This window comes from Centropristis striata, chromosome 2 (genome assembly GCF_030273125.1).
Source record: "Centropristis striata isolate RG_2023a ecotype Rhode Island chromosome 2, C.striata_1.0, whole genome shotgun sequence".
Lineage (NCBI taxonomy): Eukaryota > Metazoa > Chordata > Actinopteri > Perciformes > Serranidae > Centropristis > Centropristis striata.
Genome location: NC_081518.1, coordinates 20,315,751 through 20,343,250, shown reverse-complemented (window position 1 = coordinate 20,343,250; position 27,500 = coordinate 20,315,751). Strand labels below are relative to the sequence as shown.

At 40.2% G+C, this 27,500-nt stretch overlaps 1 protein-coding gene across 2 annotated transcripts in view; it reads left to right on the top strand.

Annotated features, from left to right (window-relative positions):
* The window catches only part of LOC131993009 (ADAMTS-like protein 3), a 296,438-nt gene that overhangs the window by 213,180 nt on the left and 55,758 nt on the right, over positions 1-27,500 (top strand). For both annotated transcript variants that reach the window (XM_059358737.1, XM_059358738.1), the window contains exons 5-6: positions 3,686-3,731; positions 7,370-7,606. In XM_059358737.1, coding sequence (XP_059214720.1) covers positions 3,686-3,731; positions 7,370-7,606 — 283 coding nt within the window. The remainder of the gene's footprint in view (positions 1-3,685; positions 3,732-7,369; positions 7,607-27,500) is intronic.

The following is a 27,500-nucleotide window of genomic DNA, read 5'->3' as shown; positions in this document are numbered from 1 at the left end:
GATGGCACACTCCCTGTTGGGTTTGAGGTATGGCTCCAAGAGGCTTTTTGGTGCGTCTCCACATGATTCATATGTGTACCAAATTTTGTGTCTCTACGTGAAACCTACTGCTCGGGCTAGGCGTAAAACATGTGACTTCCTGTTGCCAGTGGGGGGCACTATGACTGTGTGTCAATATTGACACGTGGGTGTGTTCAGGGCTGGCCCCTCATCACGTGTGAGAAATTTGGGACAGATTGGACAATGTATGGTGAAGTTATACAGTCCCGTGTTAGATGGCGAGACGCCATAATTTGCCGCCATGCCACGGCCACATATTGTGAAGGTCAGTAAAGGTGTTGATAAGTTGTGTTCCCCAAAGCCTTGTGATGGTACTGACCAAGTTTGAAGTCAATGGGATTAAATCTGTTAAAGTGTGATTAAAGTGTGCAACGTGGTCATTTTATGAAACGGGGCGTGGATAAAGCATAAGGGGCGGGGCTTTATGAAAAAATTGTTATGTAGAAGTGTTAAGGGCTGTACTCTGATGAAGCATGAGAAGTTTGGAGCAGATGGGACAAAGAATGGAAAAGTTATAACGATCTCGTGTTTTATGGCGAGACGCCATATTTTAGCGCCATGCCACGCCCACATATTGAGAAGGTCAGTAAAGGTGTTGATAAGTTGTGTTCCCAAAGCCTTGTGATGGTACTGACCAGGTTTGAAGTCGATGGGATTAAATCTGTTGGAGAAGTTATGGAAAGTATGCAATGTGGTCATTTTATGAAAGGGGGCGTGGATAAAGCATAAGGGGCGGGGCTTTATGAAAAAAGTGTGATGTAGAAGTGTTAAGGGCTGTACTCTGATGAAGCATGAGAAATTTGGAGCAGATGGGACAAAGAATGGAAAAGTTATAACGATCTTGTGTTTTATGGCGAGACGCCATATTTTGGGGCCATGCCACGCCCACATAGTGTGACTGTCGGTAAAGATTTGAATACATTTTGATCCCAAAGGCCTTGTGATGGTATTGACCAAGTTTGAAGGGTTAGGGTTAACCACAACGCTAGGGCTAGGGTTAGTTTACTTCAAACTTGGTCAGTACCATCACAAGGTCTTTGTTGGTAAAGATTTGAATAACTTTTGATCCCAGTCACACTATGTTGGCGTGGCATGGCGCCCAAATATGGCGTCTCGCCATAAAACACGAGATCGTTATAACTTCTCCATTCTTTGTCCGATCTGCTCCAAACTTCTCATGCTTCATCAGAATCCAGCCCTTAACACTTCTAAATCATAATATTTCATAAAGCCCCGCCCCTTATGCTATATCCACGCCCCCTTTCATTAAATGACCACATTTCATATTTTAATGAACTCCTCCTACAGATTTAACCTGATTGACTTCAAAGTTGGTCAGTACCATCACAAGGCCTTTGGGATCAAAAGTTATTCAAATCTTTACCGACAGTCACACTCTGTGGGCGTGGCATGGCGCCAAAATATGGCATCTCGCCATAAAACATGGCATCTCGCCATAAAACACGAGATCGTTATAACTTCTCCATTCTCTGTCCGATCTGCTCCAAACTTCTCATGCTTCATCAGAGTCCAGCACTTAACACATCTAAATCATAATAATTCATAAAGCCCCGCCCCTTATGCTATATCCACGGCCACTTTCATTAAATGACCACATTTCATAACATAACTCCTCCTACAGATTTTACCCAATCCACTTCAAACTTGGTAAGTACCATCACAAGGCCTTTGGCATCAAAAGTTATTGAAAGTTTTACCAGCGGTCACACTATGTGGGCATGGCATGGGGGCAAAATATGGCGTCTCGCCATAAAACACAAGATCCTTATAACTTTCCCATTCTTTGTCCCTTCTGCTCCAAACTTCTCATGCTTCATCAGAGTCCAGCCCTTAACACTTCTAAATAACAATATTTCATAAAGCCCCACCCCTTATGCTTTATCCACGCCCCCTTTCACAAAATGACCATGTTGCATACTTTAACAAACTCCTCCTACAGATTTAATCCCATTAACTTCAAACTTGCTCAGTGCAATCCCAAGGCCTTTAGGAACAAAACTCATCAAGACCTTTACTCACCGCCACACTATGTGGGCGTGACATGGCGGCAAAATATGGCGTCTCGCTGTGAAACACGGGACTGTATAACTTCACCATACATTGTCTCATCTGGCCCAAAATTCTTACACGTGATGAGGGTCCACCTCTGAACACACCCACATGTCAATATTGACACACAGTCATAGCGCCCCCCGCTGGCTACAGGAAGTAACATGTTTTACACCTACCCCGAGCACAGTGGTAGGAGACACGCCATTTGGGATGCATAGGGACTGAGCCCACAGCGCCACGCCCGACGTGGCCTCCCCCAACGGCTCCACTCTGCTCGGTCCCGTTCAGTCCTGCTTGCAGGCCTAGTTTTATTTTTATTTTTAGAAAGAAAAAAAAGAAAGTTTTCAACTGATTTCAAGTGATATTCAACCATGCAAGCAGTCGTTGTTTTTCCAGAGAATTGGGGACTTCTGCTGCAGAGACATTTGCTGCCATCTCAATATGGCATGTAATAAGTTATTTTGTTATGTTTGAGGAATTTAAAGCATCAAAACTTCAATTAAAAAAAGGAGAGAAAAAAAACGCAATGTGTCTCACCTGAAACCATACGCCCCAACTTCACAAATCCCTGTAACTGTTAACGTAGGAAATTAGAAAAGCTGTTACTTCTGCTAGAAAGAATTCTTATGTATTCATAAATATCATCAGGAGGTCTGGTGTTGTGATTGGACCACAGGTGAATCTTGGGTTCATTTGTGAATTAATGTGGATTAAATGCAGCAGCTCTTCCATCCACTTCCATCTTGGCTCTTTGAGCAACCAGAGATCTCCCCTCCATTTTGAATCTTCTCCCATTTGAGGATCTCTTTCTCCACCACTGGCTGAAGCAACACCCCATGTCCTGCAGAGCCTAAGAACAGAAGTAATCCTGAAACAACTGCAACTCTGATCTTCCCTGCGCACCAAAGTTGCATTAATGAATGCAAAGTTTTACTGCAAATGCCAGAGAAAGCTTCACCTCAACACAAGGATGAATCAGAAACTTAATTAACAAGGCACCAAATTATTGAAACTGAAATCAAACTTCAAACACACCCTCTATCGAAAAGGATTTCCAATAATGTAACTGGGCTTAGATAAGAAAACAGCAAGGCCTTCATGTACAAAAAATTTGAGCTGTAATTAATGATTTGTTGTGATATCAGTGTAGCTAATTAATTTGAGGTTGTATGTTAATCTTGCTTTAAACAGACAGTCTTATATGCAACTAACTTTACTAACCTTTGATTTTCTCAGGTTTATCCTCACATATTTGATATCCATATGGGAGGGATAGCATTTATGATAGTGCCATTTTTTTTTACATATTTGACACCCTGTACAAGGTATTATTAGATAGATAGATAGATAGATATACTTTATTCATCCAAAGCTGGGAAATGACACAATTATTCATAAAAGAGGCATCCTTAATTCCCAACATGGGCAACAGTAGAGTGAAAATGGTGCTCCGTCTGTGGTATAGTTTTAGGTTATTACACAGCTCGAGTATCAGTGAGTCACTTTTTAGTTTGCAATATTACTTAGAACTTTTTTTTACCTTCCTTTGCAGAAGCTGTGATGGCAAAAACATCCGCTACAGAACCTGCAGCAACATGGTGAGTCTGAACTTCATTACATATAGAAGTGTTATAAAGAAACTGCCCTTCCAAGAATGACAGAATCAGTCGTTTGAGCAAGCAGCCCCAAAACAACATGTTTCTGGTCAAGTGGCAAAATTCTGACCTTAGTCCATTGGGAGCAAAAGTCAGGTGTTGTTATTATAACGTCACAAAGTCTTAGTAGGGAGGAGTTCAGAGAAAGATGGATGGATCAACAAAACCTGAAGCCAGTCTAATAGGCACAATTCATTGTTTTGTGCTAAAATAATATTTTCTATATTTTTAAGCATATTTTTGGTTCACAAATTCATTACTGTAATGTGTCCAGATAAAAATGTCATGGATTCCCCCACACTTATACACAATAAATATTGAATAAACTTTATAAAAATAAATATACATTGCTTAAAAATGTCTAATTTAACAGAATATAATCAAACATAATGTTTTTTAACAATGTATAAAGGACAAAATCTGAATGAAAATTGATGAGAAAAAATGGTTAAATGTTACGGTAATGATAGAATCATTTGCATTAAAATATGTGTATATTTTAATAAAATACATTTTTGTGATACAAGCTACCCTTGAGCATATTTAAGTGCTTGCCAAAGAAAAGAAAACATGTCTTTTTTTTATTTTATTTAAAAATGTGTTATGATAATGAATTTTGCTCACAGTGTCTCTAAAATGTCTAATAGATTATAAATTCATATTAAACAGTGACTTTAGCTTTTATGTTATAAAGGGTCAAAGAAAATATGTATTCAATGCTCTTGGATTTTTGCTATGAGCTGTACCATGTTCATGACAATCACCCAATAGTCCAGACCACCCTCCATAAAAAAAAAGGCTGCATAGGTCGACTGGTCAAGCAGCTCATTACAACCTACTAACGTTAATTGTCCGGTGGTGACGTCTGGTGGCTGCAGTAATTACAAAGGGAGCAAAGAATACATGTAGGGAAACACTGCATAATCCTTTTTGGTTGATATGAAATGTATTTATTTAGCTCCAACTAAATAGCTGCTGGTTTGTGAACATGCAGGAACACATGGTAAATATGTTTACCGAGACTGGAATGTCTGCATTCTAACCAAAATTCAAAACACCTGGAAGTGTTAGATTTAATAACCTTATTGGGGCTGAGATGGATAAATCAAAGGAAATAAAGGCAAAATGTATTATGACCTCTTTGAATCTCACACCCAACACACAACCCATTACAAAAAAACTAAAACTAACACTAAAACTAATAAAAACTAAACTAAAACTTAGCATTTTCAAAAAATAAAAACTAAACTAAAACAAGCAAAGTCACTCTAAAAACTAATTAAAACTAACTGAATTTGAAAACAAAAAATTCACAACAAAATTAAAACTAAAACAAATGAAAAATCCAAAACTATTATAACCTTGGCTGTTATAGGTTAATAATAATCCCTCCACCAGTCAATGCCAGTCTATCATGTAATATAAACAGCTTTCACTTGATCCATCAGAGACCAACAACCATGTAGCCTCATGATTATAGCTGTTCAGTCGGACTGCACTCTCCCAAACCACACAAACACACCCAGCCTGCTGAAACGCACACTGAAGTGGTTTAGTCTGGATTCATTGTAGAGCACCATCACATCCAGTGGGAAATGTTCCCAGGATAATATTTATTCCATTTTCCCACTTCACCCATGAAGGCTAAGTCTGTGTGAACTGTTTACTGGGCTTCATATAGGCGTCTAAGGGATATATAGAGTGGCAGAGTGTGACTGAGGGAAGCTGATGTGTCCAGTTCTGTCAGGGAGAAGAGAGTATTATTGGCTGCCAAAAGTCTGCCAGTTGTCAACAAGCATCCCTTATTGATCTGAGACAGCTTTCAGTCCCATGACACATCCAGGTGTTAAGCTGTTGACAGCTTTTCTCTACCATTACCTCCTCTGTCAGGGTCTGACTGGCTGGATTTTTCCTGAATCACACAAATAAATATGGAATCTTTTTTTTTTGGTTGCACTTTAAAAAAAAAATCTAAGTGATGTTTAAAGATGGTTTATAAACCAATTATTAACAATTTACAAAGTGCTATACATATTTAATCTTTAAATGTTTTCAACCAATTTCTTAAAGGTATATGAATCATTTTAAAATAATTTACATACTTAACATTGGTGTTAAAAATGTTATAGTGAGTGGAAAACTATTAATAAACAAATAATTATAATGTAATTGTTTATTAATGGTAAAGTAACTATCAACTTACAGTAACCCTCTGGAGTCCATGAAAGTGCCGGAGAGCCCTGCTGTCAGCTTCCCTCTAAAGTTTTGGCTTTTCTAGAAGTTTCCATATCCCATTATCGCATCAACTCTTTTTCAGCAAAGGTTAAAACTACCTCAACCAAGTCTAACATGATTTTACTGACGTTTTGGAAGAGATTTTTTATTTATTTTGCAGTTTGCATTCAGCATTTCAATGCATTTTTAATGCAATCTTTTGGGTTTAATGTTTTTTTTTTGTTTTTTTGTGTTTTTTGTAGTTTTTTTGTGTTTTTTGTAATATTCTTGTGTGTTTTTTGCAATTTTTTGTGCGTTTTTGTGCTTTTATGTGTTGTTTTTTGTAATTTTTGTGTGTTTTTTGTCATTTTTTGTGTCATTTTTCTGTGGGTTTTTGTGCTTTTATGTGTTTTTTTGTAATTTTATTGTGTTTTTTATGGGTTTTTTTTTTTTTTTTTTTTGTGTGTTTCTGTTTTCAAAATGTTGATCCAGTAAGTCAAAATGAAAAAATAATAATCAGGTCATATAGGTGAGGTTGTGCTGAAACAAACAATGATACCAACATGGCAGGGTGAACACTTTTTAAGTGGTTTATACAGGCAGAATGAAAAGGAGTCCAAAACCAACAGAATAGCCCCAGACTCCAAAGGCTTAATATACCATCTATTTGCCATTTATAAATTAGAGTTCAACATTAATACATTTTCTATTTACCATTCTAAATGGCCTATATATGGTTTATAAATGATGATTAAACTTTAATAAACTATCTGTTTACCATTTATAAATGTTCTATTTACCATCTATAAATGATGGTTATTGTAAAGTGTTACCTTTTTTTTTAACCTACTTTAATGGTTTAATGGTTTTAATTGTCATGGAAGTTGCATTTGTGACCACTCATAAAGAGTTCTTACGTATTCTGGAAAAACCTGGAAAGTCTTTATTCAGATTTCTAGGAGAAACACTACATGCAAACATATATTGGTACCAGCCTCAAAAATCCAATATTGGTGAGACTCTAAATTCCAGTCATGGAAACTTTCTAAAAAATAAAAAAATAGCAACTGTCCCTGAAAAGAATGAGTTAACCTGTGAAACACATTGTGAAACAAATTAAAGATCAGGTTGCTCCTGAAGTAGGAGACATGTGAAAAGTGAAATGGATTATGGAAGAAACATCAGTAAATAAAAACATCTGTAAAAGCCTTTTTGAAAATCAGTTTGTGTAAAAGATATATTTTTATAAGGCTTTTTATATACGGTTTAATTGCAATATTTATAGCCATTTTAATGAAGTGACACATAAATGAATTGTTGTTGTGCCACACTCACACCTCTGTCCCTGTTCTTGTTTTCCTCCTCAGGATTGCCCAGCAGAGTCAGGTGATTTCCGGGCCCAGCAGTGTTCAGCCCACAATGACATCAAGTACCAGGGTGTCACCTATGAGTGGTTCCCATCACCATATGACCCATCAGCACCCTGTGCACTGCGGTGCCAGGCCAACGGGAGAAGTCTCACTGTTGAACTGGCCCCCAAGGTGCTGGACGGAACACGATGCCGGACCGATGCTTTTGACATGTGCATCAGTGGAGTGTGTCAGGTAATACATTGGATTATAAAACAGATGTTGTCCAGTCAGTGTCATCCACCTCTGGTAGGATTATATGCCTCCACCATGTGCCTCATTATCCATGTGAATGAGAAATAGTGCAATGATAGGAAAAAATGAATTGGGCGGGTCTACACTGCAAAAAAGGTGTGTCTAAGAACAAGATAAAAACACTAAATCTGAGGGAAATGATCTTGCTGCATGGACAGATAATTTCACTTGACAAGATTTCTTAAATTAAGATGATTAAATCTAGAAATAAGCATGTTGTACGCTTAAAATAACCCATAAGAACCCAGACCCATTTATCCTTGAAAGAAAATTATGGGGGATATACGACAGACCATGTGGACCACATAGAACACATTTCTGATGTTTTTTTAAATACTACCCCTAAATGTCAAAGATCTGTGATGGCGTTTATGGTATTTATTTTTTATGATATTTATTATTTTAATATAAATAAATTTGACACCTTTTCTGCCTTACAGAAGCACAAATTTGCCTTTTTCTCTGCATCTCCAACATATATTAAAATTGTGACGTTAATAGTGCTTTTTAACAATAAATTATTTTTCAGATTTGTTTTTAAGTAACAAAATAATAATAAATCAATAATAAATAAAAACAAATAGCAAGTCATTTAGCAGACGCTTTTATCCAAAGATCCATTAAGGCTGAGTTTCCAGCGGCGGACCCGGGTTCAAATCCGGCCTGAGGTCCCTTTGCCGCATGTCCTCCCCTCTGTCCCCCTTTCTATCTATCACTTTCAATAAAGCAAAAATCCCAAAAAATTATCTTTAAAAAAAAGAAAAAAAAGAATTATCGTGTGGTGCAAGGAGAGAAGATGCTCTCTGAAGAGCTGGGTCTTCAGGAGTTTTTTAAAGGTAGAGAGGGACGCCCCTGCTCTGGTTGGAACTGGTAGTGTGTTCCACCAGTGGGGAACAAGAAATGCAAAGAGTCTGGATTGCCTTGGACCAACGGGGGCAGAGCCAGGCGCCGTTCATTGGAAGAGTGCAACGGTCGTGAGGTAGCATATGTCTGAATCAGGGCGTTCAGATAGGTAGGAGCAGTACCGGAGACAACTTTGTAGGCCAGCATTAGAGATTTGAATTTGATGCGGGCTGCAACAGGTAGCCAGTGGAGCTCAATGATTAGCGGTGTGACATGTCACCTTTTTGGCTGGTTGTAGACCAGGCACGCCGCAGCGTTCTGGATCATCTGAAGCGGTTTTATTGTGCAGACCGGCAGGCCTGTCAGGAGGGCGTTACAGTAGCCAAGTTTTGAGAAGACAACAGCTTGTGTCAAGAGTTGAGTGGCATGTTGAGTTAGGTAAGGTCTGATTTTTCTGATGTTGTAAAGTGCAAACATGGACTGTGAGGCGACATGACTGGAAAAGGTGAGTTGGTCATCAATCATCACACCTAAGTTTCGCACCACCACTGCCCAGTCAGTATAGGTTTTTTAGTGAATTTCTGTTTTTAGTGAATTTCTGTCTATATGAATTTCTGTATATTTCTGAATTTTTTAGTGAATTTCTGTATATATTTTAGTGAATTTCTGTATATATCCAGTATACACTTTCACTTCTCTCAATGCAACGCAACCAGAGGACTTTCATCCGGGACATGCGTGCCAGGCGTCATCACTTAAAGCGATAACAGCATCTTTGGGCATGTGGAAGTTTTCATGCCACGCATTTTCATCAGCTACTCCTTCCAGAAAGTTCTCCACCATCCACTAGATCTCCCAGGTCTCGTCCAAAGCTGTCTAGCTTGCCTCCGACCAATTGGTGCATCCAAAATGTGAAAGAGGTAATTCCAGATCCTTCTCTGTTCACTAATACTATCTGTACATATCCTGTACATTTGGTGGAAAGACTCCTGTAAGTTTATTAGAGCTGCCAGAGCAGTTTGAAGGTCGGACGCATGGAAATAATCCCACATGTTTGTTTATTTCCCTGTACTGGAGTATGTATGTGATGTAAACGTGTATGTGACGTAAACGCATACGTGAAGTGAGCAGATCTGAGCAGAGTTTTGTGTCTTGGCAGTGTAGACGGACACGCTACGGCGGAGCGGATTACAGTTTTACACTCTGGAGGGTGGTTTCACATTTTTGCGTTTCTAAGCCCCAAAAACGCCGTCACCGTCTAAACGAAAGGCACTTCAGATAAAATATTTTGTCGTTTTTTTCCTGAAAGCGTCCTTGTGTAAACAGGGCCTTAGTCAGCATTTCTCTTTCTCTGAACACAGCGAGTTGAGTTGATGCAAAAAGCTCATTTTTTGTCTAATCTGACCACATCACATTCTCCTTAGCCTTGTCTGAATCATCTGGTGTTCATTGGCGAATTTCAGGCAGGCCTTTACATGTGCCTTCTTGAGCAGGGGGACCTTGCTGGCACTGCAGAATTTCAATCCATTATGGCGTAGTGTGTTACCAATGGTTTTCTTCATTACTGTTTTCCAGCTGCTTTAACAAGCTCCTTTTGTGTAGTTGTGGGCTGATTCCTCACCTTTCTCATGATCATTGATAACCCATGAGGTGAGATTTTGCGTGGCGCCCCAGGCCGAGGGCGATTGCTGGTTATTTTGTGTTTCTTCTATTTCAAATAATTGCAGCAACAGTTGTTTCCTTCTGTGTGGAGTTTGCATGTTCTCCCCTTGTCAGCGTGGGTTCTCACTGGGTACTCCAGCTTCCTCCCACAGGAAAAAAACATGCACTTAGATCTCTATGTGTCTACCCTGCTATAGTCTGGCGTCCTGTCCTCCAGCCCCTGGGACTCGAGTGCAGATAAGCCGTTAAGGATAAATAAATGAATGAATGTTTAAAACAGTTGTCGTGTGCAGCATATTTAAAGCAGCAGTTGACACATATAATTTAAAATGTAGAGATGCATCATATCTGATTTGTAGAAACTTGAAATGCCAACATTTATATGCAAATAGTAATATAATGATAGTTTATTTGCATTTTTGACTGTCTGGGCTTCTCCATCATCCTCATATTTAATGATACTGAAATTATTGTCATTTTAATTATTTTACATAGTTAGTCCACAGCAGTGTAGAATCACAGAAAGTGTGGGTGTGCTGCTGTCCACTTTCTTTAATATCAGAGAATCAGTGAGAGCCCTCACACACTTTGTCTTTATACAATGGGACATTTGCAAGCCTTAACAGATACAAGTCAGTGTGGATATATATATAGTATATTTTAAAAGAGAGTGTTTAGAGTTTAAACAGTGAAAAATGTAGAGGCCTGCCTGGATGGCAAACTAATAGCAATATAACAAGATTTACATTTGTTCGGTTTATTGTGGTTTATATTGTACTTTTCAACAAATACCTGTGAGACTTCATCCTGAAGGAAAATGGATGCATTTAAAGTTTAGAGGGCAAATAAGCAATTACAACTAAACTCACAATCAATAGTTATGTTTTATGATCAAAAACACCCTTCAAGCATTTTTTTAACCTGCTATGAGGCCTGAGGCAAAAGCATTGCAGCAACTAATCCCAGAGACGAAATATGAGGGGTGGTAAATGACAAATCAGTCATAGAAATGAAGTGCTTTCCAGTGGCACACAATCAATTTCCTGGTCACTGTGATCCTTGCTGTTTGTTGTTGATGTCTGTTTTGGTAAGGTTTAAGGAGAAAAATCATGGTTAACGATTTAATTATCATGCTAAGGTTAAGGGACTTTTTTCCACATGGTTACAGTAATAACGTGGTTAAAGTTAGGAAACAATCGTAGTTATGGCTAAACATAAGGGGAACATACAGTGGTCTCCTACTTCTAGTCTGCAACTTGTACCCACAAGCTCAGCACGAAACTTGGGTGTCATGATTGATGACCAACTGACCTTCAAGGTTCATGTATCCCCAATTGCCCGATCTTGTCGATTCGCCCTGTACAACATCAGGAAAATCAGACCCTATCTGACCCAGCAATCGACACAACTCCTGGTTCAGGCCCTTGTGTTATCCCGTTTAGACTACTGTGACTCTTTACTGGTGGGTCTTCCTGCAGCACCACCAAGCCTTAGCAGATGATCCAGAACGCGGCTGCACGTCTGGTCTTCAACCAGCCCAAGAGAGCACGTCACTCTGCTCCTCATCTCTCTGCACTGGCTCCCAGTCACAGCCTGCATCAAATTCAAAGACGTGTCTCTTGCCTACAAAATAGCAACGGGCACAGCCCCTTCTTATCTGAACTCCTTTGTGTTGAGGTCAATAAACCCTCCTGTCCACTACGCTCCTCCAGTGAAAGACGTCTGGCTCCTCCACCACTGAATAGTGATGTGCCAATGAAGCTTAATGAACCATTTTCTTTATTTATTTGAGCCCACTAGATGGCGTTATTTGTTCAACAAAGAGCTAAAAGTACACTCAATTACCATTGCTTGAGCCTTTTTCTATGAACCTAGAGCTCCATCTAGTGGACTCAATAAATAAAGAAAATGTTTCATGAGGCTTCATTGGCACATCACCACCGCTGAAGGCCTCTACGTCTCAAACCAGACTCTTCTCCTCTGTAGTGCCCCGGTGGTGGAACCAACTTCCAAACTCCATCCGTTCCGCTGAGTCCTTCTCAATCTTTAAGAAGAGACTGAAGACCAACTCTTTACTGAACACCTTCACTCTTGATCTACACTGATGACTATGACAAGTATCGCACTGACCGCTCTTGTGACCTATAAAGCACTTGTGTCCTAATTTATTGTTGTGCAGCACTTTGGAAACCTTGTGTTTGCTAAAATTGTGCTATATAAATAAAGGGGATTGGGGATTGGATTGGATAGAAAGGGGATTGGATAGGATTGGATTAATGGACTCAAACTTAACCCACGGCACTTACTCTGCTATGTTTTTTGACTTCATCCTTACTTGTGTTGTATTAACATTTGTACGTCGCTTTGGATAAAAGCATCTGCTAAATGATATTGTAGAATTGTAGAACCACTTTAAGTTAACTTGAACATAAACTTTTGACCATTTACTTAAAAGGATGTTAACATTTTAGCAGTGGCGAACCGTGAGCACTACAGCTGGGCCTTCAGTAGTCCGACCGGCTCCTGTTTTTGCATTTTTCATGTTTTAAAACTAATAAACAAAAAGTCTTGCTTGTTGCAACTTTGGAAAATATAATCATGTGGGGAAAAAGACTTACAAACATGGACCAAAACGGTTCCATAATGCTCACAAAAATTCAAAAGAAATAAAAAAAATTAATTAAACAGCATGAAATGTTTATAATTGCTGTTTTACGCATGCCTTACGCATGGAGACAGACAGACAGACAAACAGAGAGAGAGAGAGAGAGAGAGAGAGAGACAGAGACAGACAGAGAGAGAGAGAGAGAGAGAGAGAGAGAGAGAGAGATGCCCATGTTCTTAACTTTTTCTTTTAATTCCAGTTCTGGAGTTGGTCTTCCGTTTTTTATGTTTGAAGTTTTTCTGTGAAAGGCCGCCTTGAAAAAGGTAATGTTATCGAGCTAGCCACAACATCGCTCTCTTCTTCCGCCATTTCACTGTCTCTCAACCGCTCTCACCACTCTGCCCGCTGTTCGGACTTCACAAAGGCCTACGATCTTTTGTTTTTGTCCCTCCCGCTTAAAATATAACCGTGATTGGTCAATTTTTTCCCATCACTCTCCAAACCAAAACACATAGTTTGGCCTTCCCCGAGATTCGTGAAGTCCTAACCAATTAATGAGCTAGCTAACCAGGCTTCCATGGAGACGGACGATTCTGATTGGATAACATGTTTCAGTAAGCCTTTCATTGCTGATGTGAACTTGACAGTAAACTTAACTTTAGAACATAGATGAGAGAAAATATATTAAATGTATTGTATTAAATTAAATGAGATAGTTTTAAAAAAAATATATACATATATTATTTAATACTCATATTTTTTGGTTTAGAATTTTTAAGGCCTTCTCTGAAGGCATAGAAGGCCCTGAAGGTTCCCCTCTGCATTTTAGTAGGGACAAGAGGACAGTCTCCTATTACCCAGTCATATTCTGCACTTGTTAGTCTAGTTTTATCTAGTTTATAAGAGATACATCACTGTTCAAAGTATCCATATTGCTGCTTTGCTTTGCAGCCAATAATGTGGTTTCACATGAAGTAATGGACCATCAAACTGAAAGGGTGAACTGGGAAATGGAAACTTTGGTCCCTGCAGTGTCATAATCATGTCAGAGACTCTATATTTAGTTGAGCTTTGTTTTAGTACACACAGAGCGGGGTTTACTGTGAACTGCTTCCACTCCCATGCTGGCTGCTTGATTAGAGGCTGTTTGTGACTGCATGACAGAAGGAGGAGCACATGTATCACACTTGACAGACCCATTTCCAAAACAATTATTTATATATACTTTTTGGCAGGAAGATGATGTAGCAAAAAGCGGCAGTGTGGTAGAAACCTATTATGAGCTACTGAGTGTTCTCGTCCAACTGTCAAGTGAATCTGGATGCATTTCCATTAGGTTTGTTAAAGTGGAAAACAACAATTGATGAGTTTTGGACAGCCTGCTGTTTGTCAATTTGAATTTTTGTATAAAGATGAAAATGCCAAATTACTCTTGCCAATTGTTTTGTTCTCCAGCTAATAGCCACTCTGACCTGCGCACACAGGAGTCAGTTTAACACTTGTGGGAATTATTTTTTACTGACATCAAAAAACACACAAAGCCACTGGTGAAGTGTTGTTTATCTGACAAATGCATTGATATCACCAGCTATGACTGCATTTTAATCATGAAAAGTAGAGTGAAATATAACATAGACTATGTAGCACATAACTATTCTTTTGGCCCTATTAAGACGATTTATAGCACATGGTTTAAAGTGCATCGTCCATCTGGCACATTGCATTGATCTAAATCCATGTATACGCATAAACCATCTACCTTACTAGCCTGGTTATACCCAGACTGCCTTGCGCGCTCGAATTTAATTTCGAACTGCGGCGGGGTCTGGAAACTAGAGAGGAATCTTAGCCCTGTTTTAGGGATCCAATCACAGAGCGGGGAGGGACGGTGAGACGATGACGCGTACTACTTGGCACTTGGAAGCTTTCCGGATCCAACATGGCTGCTGCAGACGCGAAATTCTTTAGCTGTAGATGGTGTTTTAAATAGTTTAGAGCGAAAGTTGAAAGGCGAAAGGTCTCTCGGCAGCTCCACTGTCCCCTGGCTGGTAGCGAGATCATCGGTAGCGGGGCTATTAGCTGCCTCAACATAGCATTGTGCCAACAGTGCACCTAAACACACCTCATTTTAAGACCAACACAACCATCAATGTGTCATCACAGATGGGCGCAAGTACATTGATACTACAGAACAGAAAATAGCCATGTTTCCACTAGGGGGAAAGTATCCACCAGGAAAGTCTCAGGCCACACCCTCTCAAAAGTCCGCTTACTCTGGGATTCAGAGACTCTGGAGGTAATGTATGGTTTTCACCGTCGCTAACTGTGCACAACATCAGCAGCTGAAAGCAGCTAATTATGCAGTCTCCGCTGATCATAAACATAGTGATTGTGAATTAACCGGCATCGCTAACTGTGCACAGAGTGTCCGGTGTTTGTTGTAAACAAACAGATCGCTAAGTGAGCACTTCCTGTAGCAGCAGCAGATACGCACTGTACTGCTACAGAGCTAACTGTAGCTAACTGCCACTAACAGAAAATCCAGCGACTCCTTCTTACTCTTCTTAACAAGCCGGCCGGCTCTGAAAAGTTGCTAAATTTAGCAACAAAGTTGCTAAGTTGGGAACACTGCTTTGGCGGCTTTTACAAATGGCGTGTGTTGTTGTCGTGTAGAGTACTACGTCACATCCCGCTTAGCGATCTATCCAATCAGTAACCAGGCTGTTTTCAGGGGAGAAAAAAGACCCTGTTCTTCTACAGGGACTAAAAAAGTCCTGACAAAAGCCGGCTCCAGACTGCTCGTATTCAAGTTAGGGGCGTTTCGGCGAGTGAGACCCGCCTTATTGCGCCCAGTATTGTCTGGGTATTAATTACCCGGTAGTCGAAACAGCCCTCATGACACGTTGCACTGCACGTCTGGTGTAGCAGAGGGCTACTCACTGGTCAGAACACTGAAATAACTTACACAACACTGCAACAATGCTTATTTTCTATTAATTATATGTATCACAATTCAAAATATGCTCTACAGCAGGGGTCCCCAAACTTTTTTCGGTGGGGGCCACATCAACTTTTCTTTCTGTGATGGGGGCCCGGGGTCAGTCTATAACAGGAAATGATATGGGCCAAAGTGACCACCAGTGTTATTGTGTAAATATAACAATCATTTGTTGGCCTTGGCACCACCTGTTGGTTTGCAAAAAAGTAATAAAAAGTATTCACATGTTTATTTGAAGTACCACAGATATTCCTTTTTTTTTTGTAGAAAATGAAAACACAAGCTGATGCCAGTTAACAATCATTTTGTAACAGGTACAGGTGAAATTAGAATCTATTTTCCGTTTCAACATTTTCTTGACCGACGATCTTCCGTTGGCTTGCCTTTCCCGCGAAAACTTGACGCTTACGGCTTGGCATAACGTAGATCGGAATATACCATTGTGTGAGGGGGTGAAAATTAGCTACTACTGTAAATAATTCACAACTAAGGTCAATTTTAATTAGAACACCCACCTTAATCATTACATGTGGATATTTTATAAATAAATATATAATAAATGGAATAAAAAAAAAAAAACAGGCCATGTTTAGAGGGAATGTTTGGGATAGTTAAGTGGGCCCCTGCTCTACAGTATATTTTAACAATTTAATTTAAGAACTCAAGGAAATTGTGCTAAAATTGGTATAGGATAATGATGTTTTTGACTCAACGTAAACAGAAATCTGGATGGAATTTCAGTTGTAGTGAAGTGACGTGTACATAAATAAAAAGTCAACTATAAATCCTCTAGCAAAAGAGGAAGAGCAAAAAAAAAGGGAACATTCTTACAGAAAAGGGGAATAGGGGAGTAAACAGCTTTGGGAATTGCAGGAAGAGAAACAGGTTTGTTCTTTTCTGCTTCCTGAAAAACAGCCAAGATGATAGCATCCTCACCAGATCCATTTACAACATGCCCTGCTTATGCAAATCCAGCTTTCTACACCATACAGCACCAGCTTACATTGCAGCTCCTTCACTGAAAGGGCAGATGCATTTTAAATCTGACATTTAAATTGCACAATATCCTCTAATGATATCTTAACACGGGAGTCATAAGAGGCTTACACCTTTCCCCATCTACAGTTGTCATCCTGAAATATCAGGCTACAATAGCATGGGCCTATTCATTCACAGGCAAAGTAGGTCTCAGACTGCTTTGCTTTCCCAGCTTGCTTTTACTCAATGCAGTAAATTATGTTTAAAAAAAACACAAATAACAGAGCTCTGCTTCAGAAGACAAGAGTATACATTTCCAGTATTTACATGTAGTGCCTTAGTATCAACATTATACATCAGTGTTTGGATCCTATTCTGTGGCTCTGCTGTCACTGTGCCAAACCCTGTCACACTCCATTAACAAAATGAACAGTGATGCAACTTGTTTAACCCTCCTGTACTCTTGGGGTACTTTTTGACTCCAAATCATTTTCAACATACGATTAATATAGGTTAACTTTCATAGAATTGCTTTTCAGCATATGTGCCCCTCTGCATCCTGTATAGATAATATGAATTTCAACTTCCTTCATACCTTTTTGAGTATTTTATACATTTTTATAGCACCTGTGCTCCTCAGGTGTCAAAAAGGACCCCATGACATTGGACTGGTTTTAGGACATGTAGAAACAAAAGGGACAACAGGGAGAGGAAAAACAATTGTTAGAACTGGAGTATTTCTTCATTGAAAGAAGAGCAAAAAAAATGGTACTGAAGGCTTTTCACAATGGAAAAGATGTTTTTGCACTTCTCCAAACTTCTTCTTCTCCAAACTGGCTTCTGCATGGACGATGTATGACACACTGTAAAAAATGTCCATGACAGTAAAAGACCGTAAAATGATAAATGGGTTAATTCAGTTTCAGTAACAATGAAGTATTTTTTTTTTACATTTAAATAAAAATGTAAAAAACACTGTTTTGGCTGATATCCACTGTAAAATACACTGTAATATGTATTTAATGTAATATACATACAATCATCACTGTAATTTTTGCATTTATATTTTGTAAACATACTTTTTCTCACTGTTAAATGTACTAAACACCATATCTCTAACAAAATATACTGTAATATTTAATGGTAAAATCTTTTATTATGCAGCATTTATATAAGTCTTTTCTTGTCAATTATATGGCAGAACAGCATTTCTTTTGATGGAAAAAAGCGTTTTATTTTATACTGCCGTTTTTTTACCGTAAAAAACAACAGGTTTTTTTTATAGTGCATTGTTTGACAGATGCTTCATCCATTCACCTGCCAGGTATTCTCAGATGGGTCTGGAACAATCTGTCAGGTTAGATTACGGACATGCTTAATGGGAGATTGCATTGACAGAAGTAACTGGAACAAAGGCTAACCCCAGATGTAATGTCAAGACCTCGGCTCTCTATGTTCATCCCTTGAGTCTCCCACACAAAAACACCAGTAACTTTGGATGGACTTGTGACTTGTTTATTAGCTAACAAGACACAAAATGTAACAGCTTAAGTGTCGAGAATTGTTTTCAATTAGCCCTCTGTAGGAACTTGGCTTCAGAACTGGAAAGTAGCCGGTTCAAGTCCTGGATGGCCAGATATGGAGTACAGACTGGTAGCTGGATAGTCATGCATTGGTAGACATATGTCCATAGTGCTGTATCAGTGCTGAGAATAAACGCACATTATCTTTCTTGTATGGTGGGAAAAATGTTCTGGTTTGGTTGTATTTCTTTAAACTAATAACCATCATCTCAGGCGGCATTAACTGCAATTTAATTTACAATAATATTATGTTACTTCTTTCAGTTGTACTAGGCTAATGTAATGGCCAACTTGTGGCCAGTGAGAGGTTGTGTTCTTTCTTGTGTTCATTCTTGTACTCATTTCTTCTATGTTTGTGTGGATGCCTGTTGTCTTTGTTGTTGTATGTCTGTAAATTGTTGAGTGTTTTGTTTTGTAATGTACACTTTAGGACCCCCCCCCCCCCCCCCCCCCCCCCCCCCCCCCCAAAACAAGAGGATTCCTCTCAAGCGGTATATCCTACTCAATAAAAATGTTTGTAAATCAGCAGATACACTTATTTTAACATCACATCTCCCACAAAATGACTCATTTTACATCAGTATTTGATTAATTTGGTCCAACAACATTTAGGAAATCTGGAAGAGCTGTGATTAAAGAGCAATGAAGTAATTTTGCTGTCATTCAACAAGCAGAGTGCTCTACCGGAAATAACGGACCAACAGAAGTCTCCTGTGTGCTTGCTCTGATGGCTCCGTGGATACAGAAGAGCCGTAGAAAATCTGGGGATTTCTATGCGCAGTTTTTAAGGCTTTATGCACCACTGGACAACTTTCATAGGAATGAACAGAGCCCCACCCCCAACACTGGCATGGATATGGTCCATATGGTGCTTTTTTTGGTAAATCAACTTGCAGAAATAAGAATTCTAAAACTGCCATATTTTTTGATTCAATGTGGAGAAATCTGTGAGCAGCTTACTGCAACTCACAATGCCATTTCTGTGTCAGCTGGATAATGACAGCACTGGAATGGGTCCATCAGAAACTATTGGTTGGGGCAAATTGAAACAAAATAACCTCTTGCCAACAAGAAATAATGTAAACTCAATGTCAGGCTGATTGAATAGAGCAAATGGTAATAGTAGTATCAAGCACCATACTCCAAGAGGTTTTTTTTTTTTTCAGATCAATTGGACACTCCTCTCCTTTAATCTGAATAGTGTAACAGTATTTCATTTGAAGTTGGAAGAAAAAGTTTTCCCAACATTGCCTTTTTATTAGTTGCAGTAATTTGACGTTTCATAGCATTGGGGCACGCATTCATGTTGCTAGACAGTATTACATGCTTCTAATCCTCACAAACACACCAAAATTTATAACCTGATTACTTTTTGGATTTGCACATTAAAAAGTATAATACCAATGGAGAGTTTTCCACTTCCCCGTCATATGACAAACAGCATGTCATTGTCATCAATATTACTGTGCTTCCAGAAAACATCATGGGTTGCCAAAGGTGGAATCATTTCTAATATTTACTTTGAATAATGAAAAAGGTGCACCATTGTGTGTTATGAGTAATATACTGATCATTTTTTGAAGATGGTTAAATAGACATGGACTATGCTTGCTTTCTGTTGAACTGATGCATATTTTTAGAGTTGTCTTACTGAAGGCCACAACATTCTTCTCGATTGTATGCTGCAATCACTGCTCTGCAAGTTTTTCTGTTTTATTCTGTTCCATTGTGTCTGACTCACTCTTCAGCTGCACACAATGTAGTTAAGGGATTTTGTTTCTCTAAACTGAGTTTACCAGACAGGGAAGGGCTTGCTGTACACAGCAGAAGCTATACTCAGAAAATGCAAGTATATTACTGCTTCCTCAGTACTGTACACTCTACAAAATAGGACGCACAATAAGTCATTATATCTAAAGGTTAGGGTTGTCATACCTATTGCAAAAGGTCACACTCAAAGATAAAACAATAAGCCTGGCATGAAAAAACCTTTTCAGACATTTAACATGTTGTTGGCTTCATCTATCAGTTAAAATGAATACTTTCTGTGGCCGTGTTTCCATTAAAATCAAATCAAATTTTAAAGCTTGTAATGTAAGAGGACTGCAGTCTGAGCATGCACAGTGGAGTGTAAACGGAAGTAGCAGTGTTTCTGGATCGGTGTATGTGTTGCTGACGGAGCCGCCATTAAAAGCATTTAACCAAGAACTTGGACTGTTTACTGACTGCTACATGGTGTCAGAAGTGGGATCAAACACTGCCAGCCCTGTCAAATGGCAAAACCTGCTCAAAACAGAGTGCCGCTTATGACGACCCCTCTGCCGAACAGACCCTGGGAGAGTGGCTGCAGATATCTGTGAGGTGGACAAGAAAAATTACCTCATGGTAACAGACTAGCTTGCCTACTTACCTGACATGACAGGTGCCACAGTGAGGTTTCGCCTCAGTGCTATTTTTGCAAGGTGGGGTTGCCCTACTGTCATGGTGACCGATAATGGGCCACAATTCAAATTACTATATTTTTTCCCCGAGGGTAAATTCAGTCAGTCTGGTACAATCTCTGTTAGAATGAGACAGAGGAGGAGAGAAGGATCTTTTGTATCTCTCCGTCCTGCAACAGAGAGAGAGGAGCCGTCCACTGCTGTTTTTTTGGTCCATAAAGGTTTTGTGTAGCGGATGATCTGGGTATTTCAGGATGGCCTGGAACATCTTGACAGTGCATCTCTCCACCACCTCTTCCAGTGTGTCCAACCTGGCTCCAACCACAGAACCAGCTCTTTAGACCAGTCTGTCCAACCGCCTTCATCTCTGTGTGTGATGCTGCCTCCCCATCAGACTGCAGCATAAAACAACACACTACCCCACAGACTGATAAAACATCTGCAGCATCTTACTACACATGTCCAGAGATCTGAGCTTCAAGAAGAAAAAGAGGCGGCTCTGCCCCTTTTTGTAGAGAGCGTCTGTGTTTAGTTTCTGGACTTTGCTAAGACTTACGACTTTCAGCATATCACAGCAAGCCCACATTTACCCTAGGCGAATGGCGTTGCTGAAAGAGCTGTGAGAACGGCAAAACACATTCTGAGATAGAAGAATCCCTCACTCTTCTCAGCTATAGAGCGACACCCATCCAAGCAACAGGTCACAGTCCAGCCCAACTGAAGCTAGGCCATCAAATAAAAAAACCCATTCCCACACTCGAAAAGCTTCTCCCACACTGGCCGGACATTGCCCTGGTGAGAGCAGCAGATTCCAGAGCCAAGGCGACCTATAAACACCACTATGACAGACGTCACTCCAGCTGCCCGCTGCCACCCCTCAAGCCAGGCGAATCTGTTGCTGTTACTCCACAATCAGAAAGGATAGACTTCAACTGCCTTTGTTCTGCATAAACACAACACCCCAAGATCCTACCTCATTCGCACCAACGATGGTGTTCTGCGCAGGAACAGATGCCATCTGCGTCTACAGCCCTCACCTGTCTCTCAGCCTGAGCTCGAGGAGGAGGAAAGAGAGGAAATGGACATGGCAGAAGGAAACAGTAAACAACAACAGGATGAACCGACAACAGCAGGATGAACCAACAACAGCACAACATCAGTGGCTGTCACCACATCAAGAGGCAGAGTGGTGAAAAAGCCATCTCAACTGAAAGACTTTGTCATTGAAATACAGTTACATGCAGTTACTCTGCAGAAATACTTGTCTATGTTCATGTTATTGTGTAATAAAACAGCAAAAGCACAAAGAGAAAAGTTTATAATGAAAAGAGTTAAGATATAGGAGAGTTCATTCATTTTCATATTCTGTTTATTTCACACTGCTTGAATTTGATTTATTATGACACATACTTCTTTAGTTACTCAAATGAGGGAAGGTGTAATGTCCAGTTAAAAAGAGGACTGCAGTGTAAGCATGCGCAATGTTATGATTTCATTCAGACATGGCAGGACAGGAAAGAGACACAGTACTTCTGCAATATTTGGCACCTCGTACATAAGCGCTTACAATGTGAATGGTATCACAGGCTCCATCATTTTATTCATTTTACGGGCTTGTTAAATCGTAATTTTGGTTTCTTTTGACTTTTGAGTCATTGACATTATGGCTTTACACACTGTATGGCAATGTTCTTAATTTGGGGAACGAGATGTACGACAGGCACCTTCAGACCACAGCTCCTACCAGCCTCCTCTCGTCACTCGAGATGCTGGAGAAATTCTTCCGGAGGTGTGAGTTGAAGATCCTGCAGACAGGGGCCTCCACCAGATGTTCCCAGTTCATCCTCACTACACGTTTGGGTTTGCTAGGTCTGTCCAGCATCCTCCCCCACCATCTGATCCAACTCACCACCAGGTGGTGATCTGTTGACAGCTCTGCTCCTCTCTTCACCCGAGTGTCCAGAACATGCGGCCGCAGATCTGATGATATGATAATAAAATCGATCATTGATCTTTAGCCTAGAGTGCTCTGGTACCAGGTACACTTATGAGCAACTCTATGTTCAAACATAGTGTTTGTTATAGACAAACCGTGACTAGCACAGAAGTCCAATAACAAAACACCACTCGGGTTCAGATCAGGCAGGCCGGCGGCAACCCAAGTGTAGCAGACAGGTACCATTCGGCCGGAAGGGCTGCAGCTGCTGCAGTCGCTGATGCAAAAACTCTAGTATGGGAGGATTTTCGGTTGGCCTCAAAAAGGTTCTGGAAAACCGTCAGGCGACTCAGGAATGGAAAGCAGGGCTTGGCCCAAGCTGTGCTCAGCAGGGGAGGAGACCTGTTGGCCCGACCTGGGGATCTCCACAGACAGTGGAAAGAGCGCTTTGAGGAACTCCTTAATCCAGCCAACACGTCCTCTGTGGAGGAGGCAGAGTCTGAAGACTCAGGGGAAGACTCACCAGTATCCCTGGCAGAAGTCGCCAAGGTGGTTAAAAGGCTGCCCAGCGGCAAGGTGCCAGGGTTGGATGAGATTTGTGTTGGTTGAGGTCTGGGACAGTGCCTGTGGATTGGCAGACTGGGGTGGTGGTTCCCATTTTTAAAAAGGTGGACCCGAGGATGTGTCCCAATTACTGTGGAATCACACTGATCAGCCTCCCCGGGAAAGTCTAATCCAGGGTGCTGGAAAGGAGGCTTGGGCCGATAGTGGCTTTTTTCCTGGCTGTGGAACAGCGGACCAGCTCTTTACCCTTGCAAGACTTCTGGAGGGGTCATGGGAGTTTGCCCATCCAGTCTACATGTGTTTGGTCGACTTGGAGAAGGCTTACGACTGTGTCTCTCGGGGAGTCTTGTGGTAGTACTGCAGGGATATGGGCCAGGCTCGTCGCTACGAGCTATCCGGTCCCTATATAACCAAAGTTAGAGCTGTGTCCGCATACTCGGCCTTCCTTGCACAGCAACATATACCTTCTCCCCCATATAAAAATGTATATTGTTATATTAATGTGATAACTGATTACAGAGTTGAAAGCAAATGGAATTTAAAATTAATCTTTAATCTAAAAGATTAAAGATGCAGTTTTACTCCAGTCATTTGTATGTCCATGATCACAAATTCAATCATTTGTCAATGTTAAACATATTGTTGTTTGTTAAAATACTGAGATAGACATTGAGCGAGACAGTTGGTATGACAGACTTCCATATATCACATTTCTTTGAAAATGTCCAAAGTTTCCCTGAAGGGAAATATCAGCTCTGAGTGGGTGAAGGGCTGAAACGACAGGCACTGAAAATACCTATTTTCACATGTATCAACAAAAGTGTGGACAGGCCCTCAGTACTCGAGAGACCTTGAGAGTATTCATAGTTTTCAGTCTTTTGACCTCTACAGAGCCCTGAAGAGCAGCATGGTGGTAAGCACTGCAACTGAGTTACTGATAGTTGACAATATTTTTCACCACTTGCCCACAGGCTACCAGCCCCAGAAAAAGTGTTTTTGTAGCCTGGGTATACCCATGCTGCCTTGCACGCTTGATTTCATTTCGAACTACAAGGGCCGATTCTTAGCCCTGCTTTTGGTATCCAATCACAGAACGGGGAGGGACGGCAAGACGATGACACGTAATATTGGACAGACGGAAGCTTGTAGTTTTCTTACGGATCCAACATGGCTGCAGGAGACGCCAAGCTCTCTTTGGATCTAGCTGTAGACAGTGTTCTAGATAGTTTAGAGCCAAAGTTTATTTTAAAAGAAGAACGTTTGGCTTTACACTCTTTTATCACCACCAAAAAGGATGTTTTAGCCTTGCTTCCAACAGGATTTGGAAAAAGCCTAATTTACCAGCTACTATCTACAGCTAATGGGGTTTAGTGAGACCCCGATGACTGGCTAAGAGCTATGTCAGACGCTTATGATAGATATTCATAGCGCCCAATAAACAGCTCTGTACGATCGTAAACCATGCCTCCTCTACGGAAAAAAAATGAATAGCTGGCCCCCTGATCTTATTTGTGATATAGTCTGGTGTTAGCCAGGCTAATGTTTTTGGTGGCCCAAATGAAAAATGATGTACAAAAAAATATAAGGCAACTTAATACAACTCAACAAGGCCTTTCTTAACTATAGAATTTCAATAAATAAAACAAATTAACAGAATAAAATCATATCATTTTTCATTTAAATTGAAAGGTCAATGTAAACATATGTATTCTCTCAGTCTTTTAGTTCATAATCTAGTGCTCACAGGCAGCATGGAGACTATAATCCAAATATGGGGGAAGGGAGGAGCACTAAGGGCTAGGCTTCAGCTAACTCCTCGTTGCCTGTCACAACCCAGCATTTATCTCCCCAGTGTACGGTCTCTGACAAACTAAGTGGATGAACTGCGGCTGCAGATCACGACTCATAAAAGGATTATGGACTGCAACCTCATGATTAATGGAGACATGAACATTCCTGATAGCTCCTTGAGCTAAAAGGACATTGCATCCCCTGATCTTGTTCTCAAGTGATCTGAGAAAACTTGGTGACCACAAGGAGCCCTCTACAGGAGATAATTGCTGGCTGCAGAGTAACTTTTTGGGGCCACGGACCACAAGACCATGGTTAATGTCAAACACAGGACTTCAAGTCTTGTGTGAACCGTGAAGTCTTCATCGTCCAGGCAAAGATGTACTGTGTTGGCCATCTCCGTCTTTCTGGGATTTTGTTCAGAGACAGCTCTAGCTTGTCTCCTCCTCCTTGAACAATGAATGTCTGGCAATTTGGCTAACTGTTTGCTAAAAGCTGAAGCTCGTTTCCTTCAGGCTACCACTTTGGGTAGGGTTGGCCCATTCATTCACTTTAATTTGAATGATGTGCCAGAATCTTCCTGTAAAAATCTAGTAAACAGCAACTCCTGGACAGACTCAGTTACGCAGGCTACTTCTGGTGCATCATTAAAATGAAAACACCTACAATCAGGCTGGACACACACAGGTACCTGTCAGCAGTACTGGGAGATGGATGATGGATGTGTGCTCAAACTGCAGCTGCTGTTGGGCTTGGCACGCAGAGAAGGCACTGGGCATGGCAGGGATGAGATGGCATCACCTGGTGATGGAGGCAGCAGCACAGGAAGGGGTGCTCTGTTGCTTTGGTACTGCAGCAGAAAGTTTGTCAGTGACGGAATGAGGCCAATCCCTCCTCTAGTGCATGTATATGGATTAATAATACACCACACAGCAGCATGAAATCCAGCTGTAAACAAGGAGAAGAGAAAATAAATACAATTCCTCGGAGTAAAGTGGAATCGAGCAGTTGTGTGTAATGCTGTCTGTTTGTGTGTGTATGTGTCACTTTGTCAGCCTGTCACAGTAACTCAGCACGAGAAGACTCAGCATATCTACAATAGGCTGTGTGTCTGTGTGAGCATGAGCGCAGGGGTAAATTAAATGAAACTCTGGTGAACCAGCTTTTTATTTGCAAAACAGACATTGTTTTTAGAAAATATTTTACTGTTCAGTCGCACATAAATCTGTTCCATGAAAAATTAAAGTGCAACCCTGATTCCAGAAAAGTTGGGATATTGTCGAAAAATAAAAAATAAAACAGAATGTGATTGTTTCAAATCCATTTTGACATATATTCAATTGAAAACTGTACAAAGACAATGGCCCTCATTTATCAAACGAGCGTATGACAGAAAGTGAGCGCATTTCTATACAAGGTTCGGCATTTATCAATGTGGAAGTGAGCGGAGGGTACGATCAGATCTCAGTCTGCTCTCAGCTCGTGTACGCAGGTTTGAGTCAGCATGAAGTCCACACGTCTGAGTCTGAGAATTGATCTTAGACTATTGTATCGATGCCTGAAGCGGATAATACTCTGTGGTGTTTTGTTTTTTAATGGTGACAAACCAAAGAATGTTAAGGGTATATTACTTATCACTAAAAACCTGATTAAAAATAAATACACCCTGGGACCATGAAATTCTTTAAACAGAATACTAGCCGTGGCTATTAAATGTTGTTGTCTTCTGCTATTTACCGTTATTATTATTATTATTATTATTATTATTATTAATAATAATAATTATTATTATTATTATAATTATTAATTCAATTCAATTATCTTATATTATCTTACACTTCTGAATCTAAAGTTTTTTTTTTATCTTGGTAAGAAACAAATAATTGTCAGGTCACTCTGCTCAGACCAGTTCATCGCTGCTTGCAGCTTTAATTGATCTTGTTTTAAGAGTTAATTTCTTATTTTAAGCATTCCTTCTGGGAGCATAGAGCCTACAGGTGGATGGTGTCCTTAGGTGAAGGTGGGGCTGACCAAATGTTAAGTAGATAGCAGAAAGAATGGCAGCAAAAGACTGAGCAGATCAGTGATAAAAGAGAAACATTAATAGCTTGTTGTAGAATAATTGAAAACAACCTGGTCTCACAGGAATCTGTGAAATAGCCACGGACGCGCTTAACTAAAAATCTGTGAGATAGCCATGGAATCACTCAAATTTCTGTGAAATACACACAGATTTCGCTACAATGCAGAGTTCCTATGGGTTTGTGTCCAAGTCACGTGACTTTCAAGATTCCGGAAGTCAGAACAAAAAACATGGCGGACAGTTCTCACATTTTTAGTGAAAAAAATCAACATTTTGACTTAGTTTCTCCATAAAAATGTATTTTGATTACATTTCCAGCGAGAAATATATGTTTCATTTTCTAAATATTC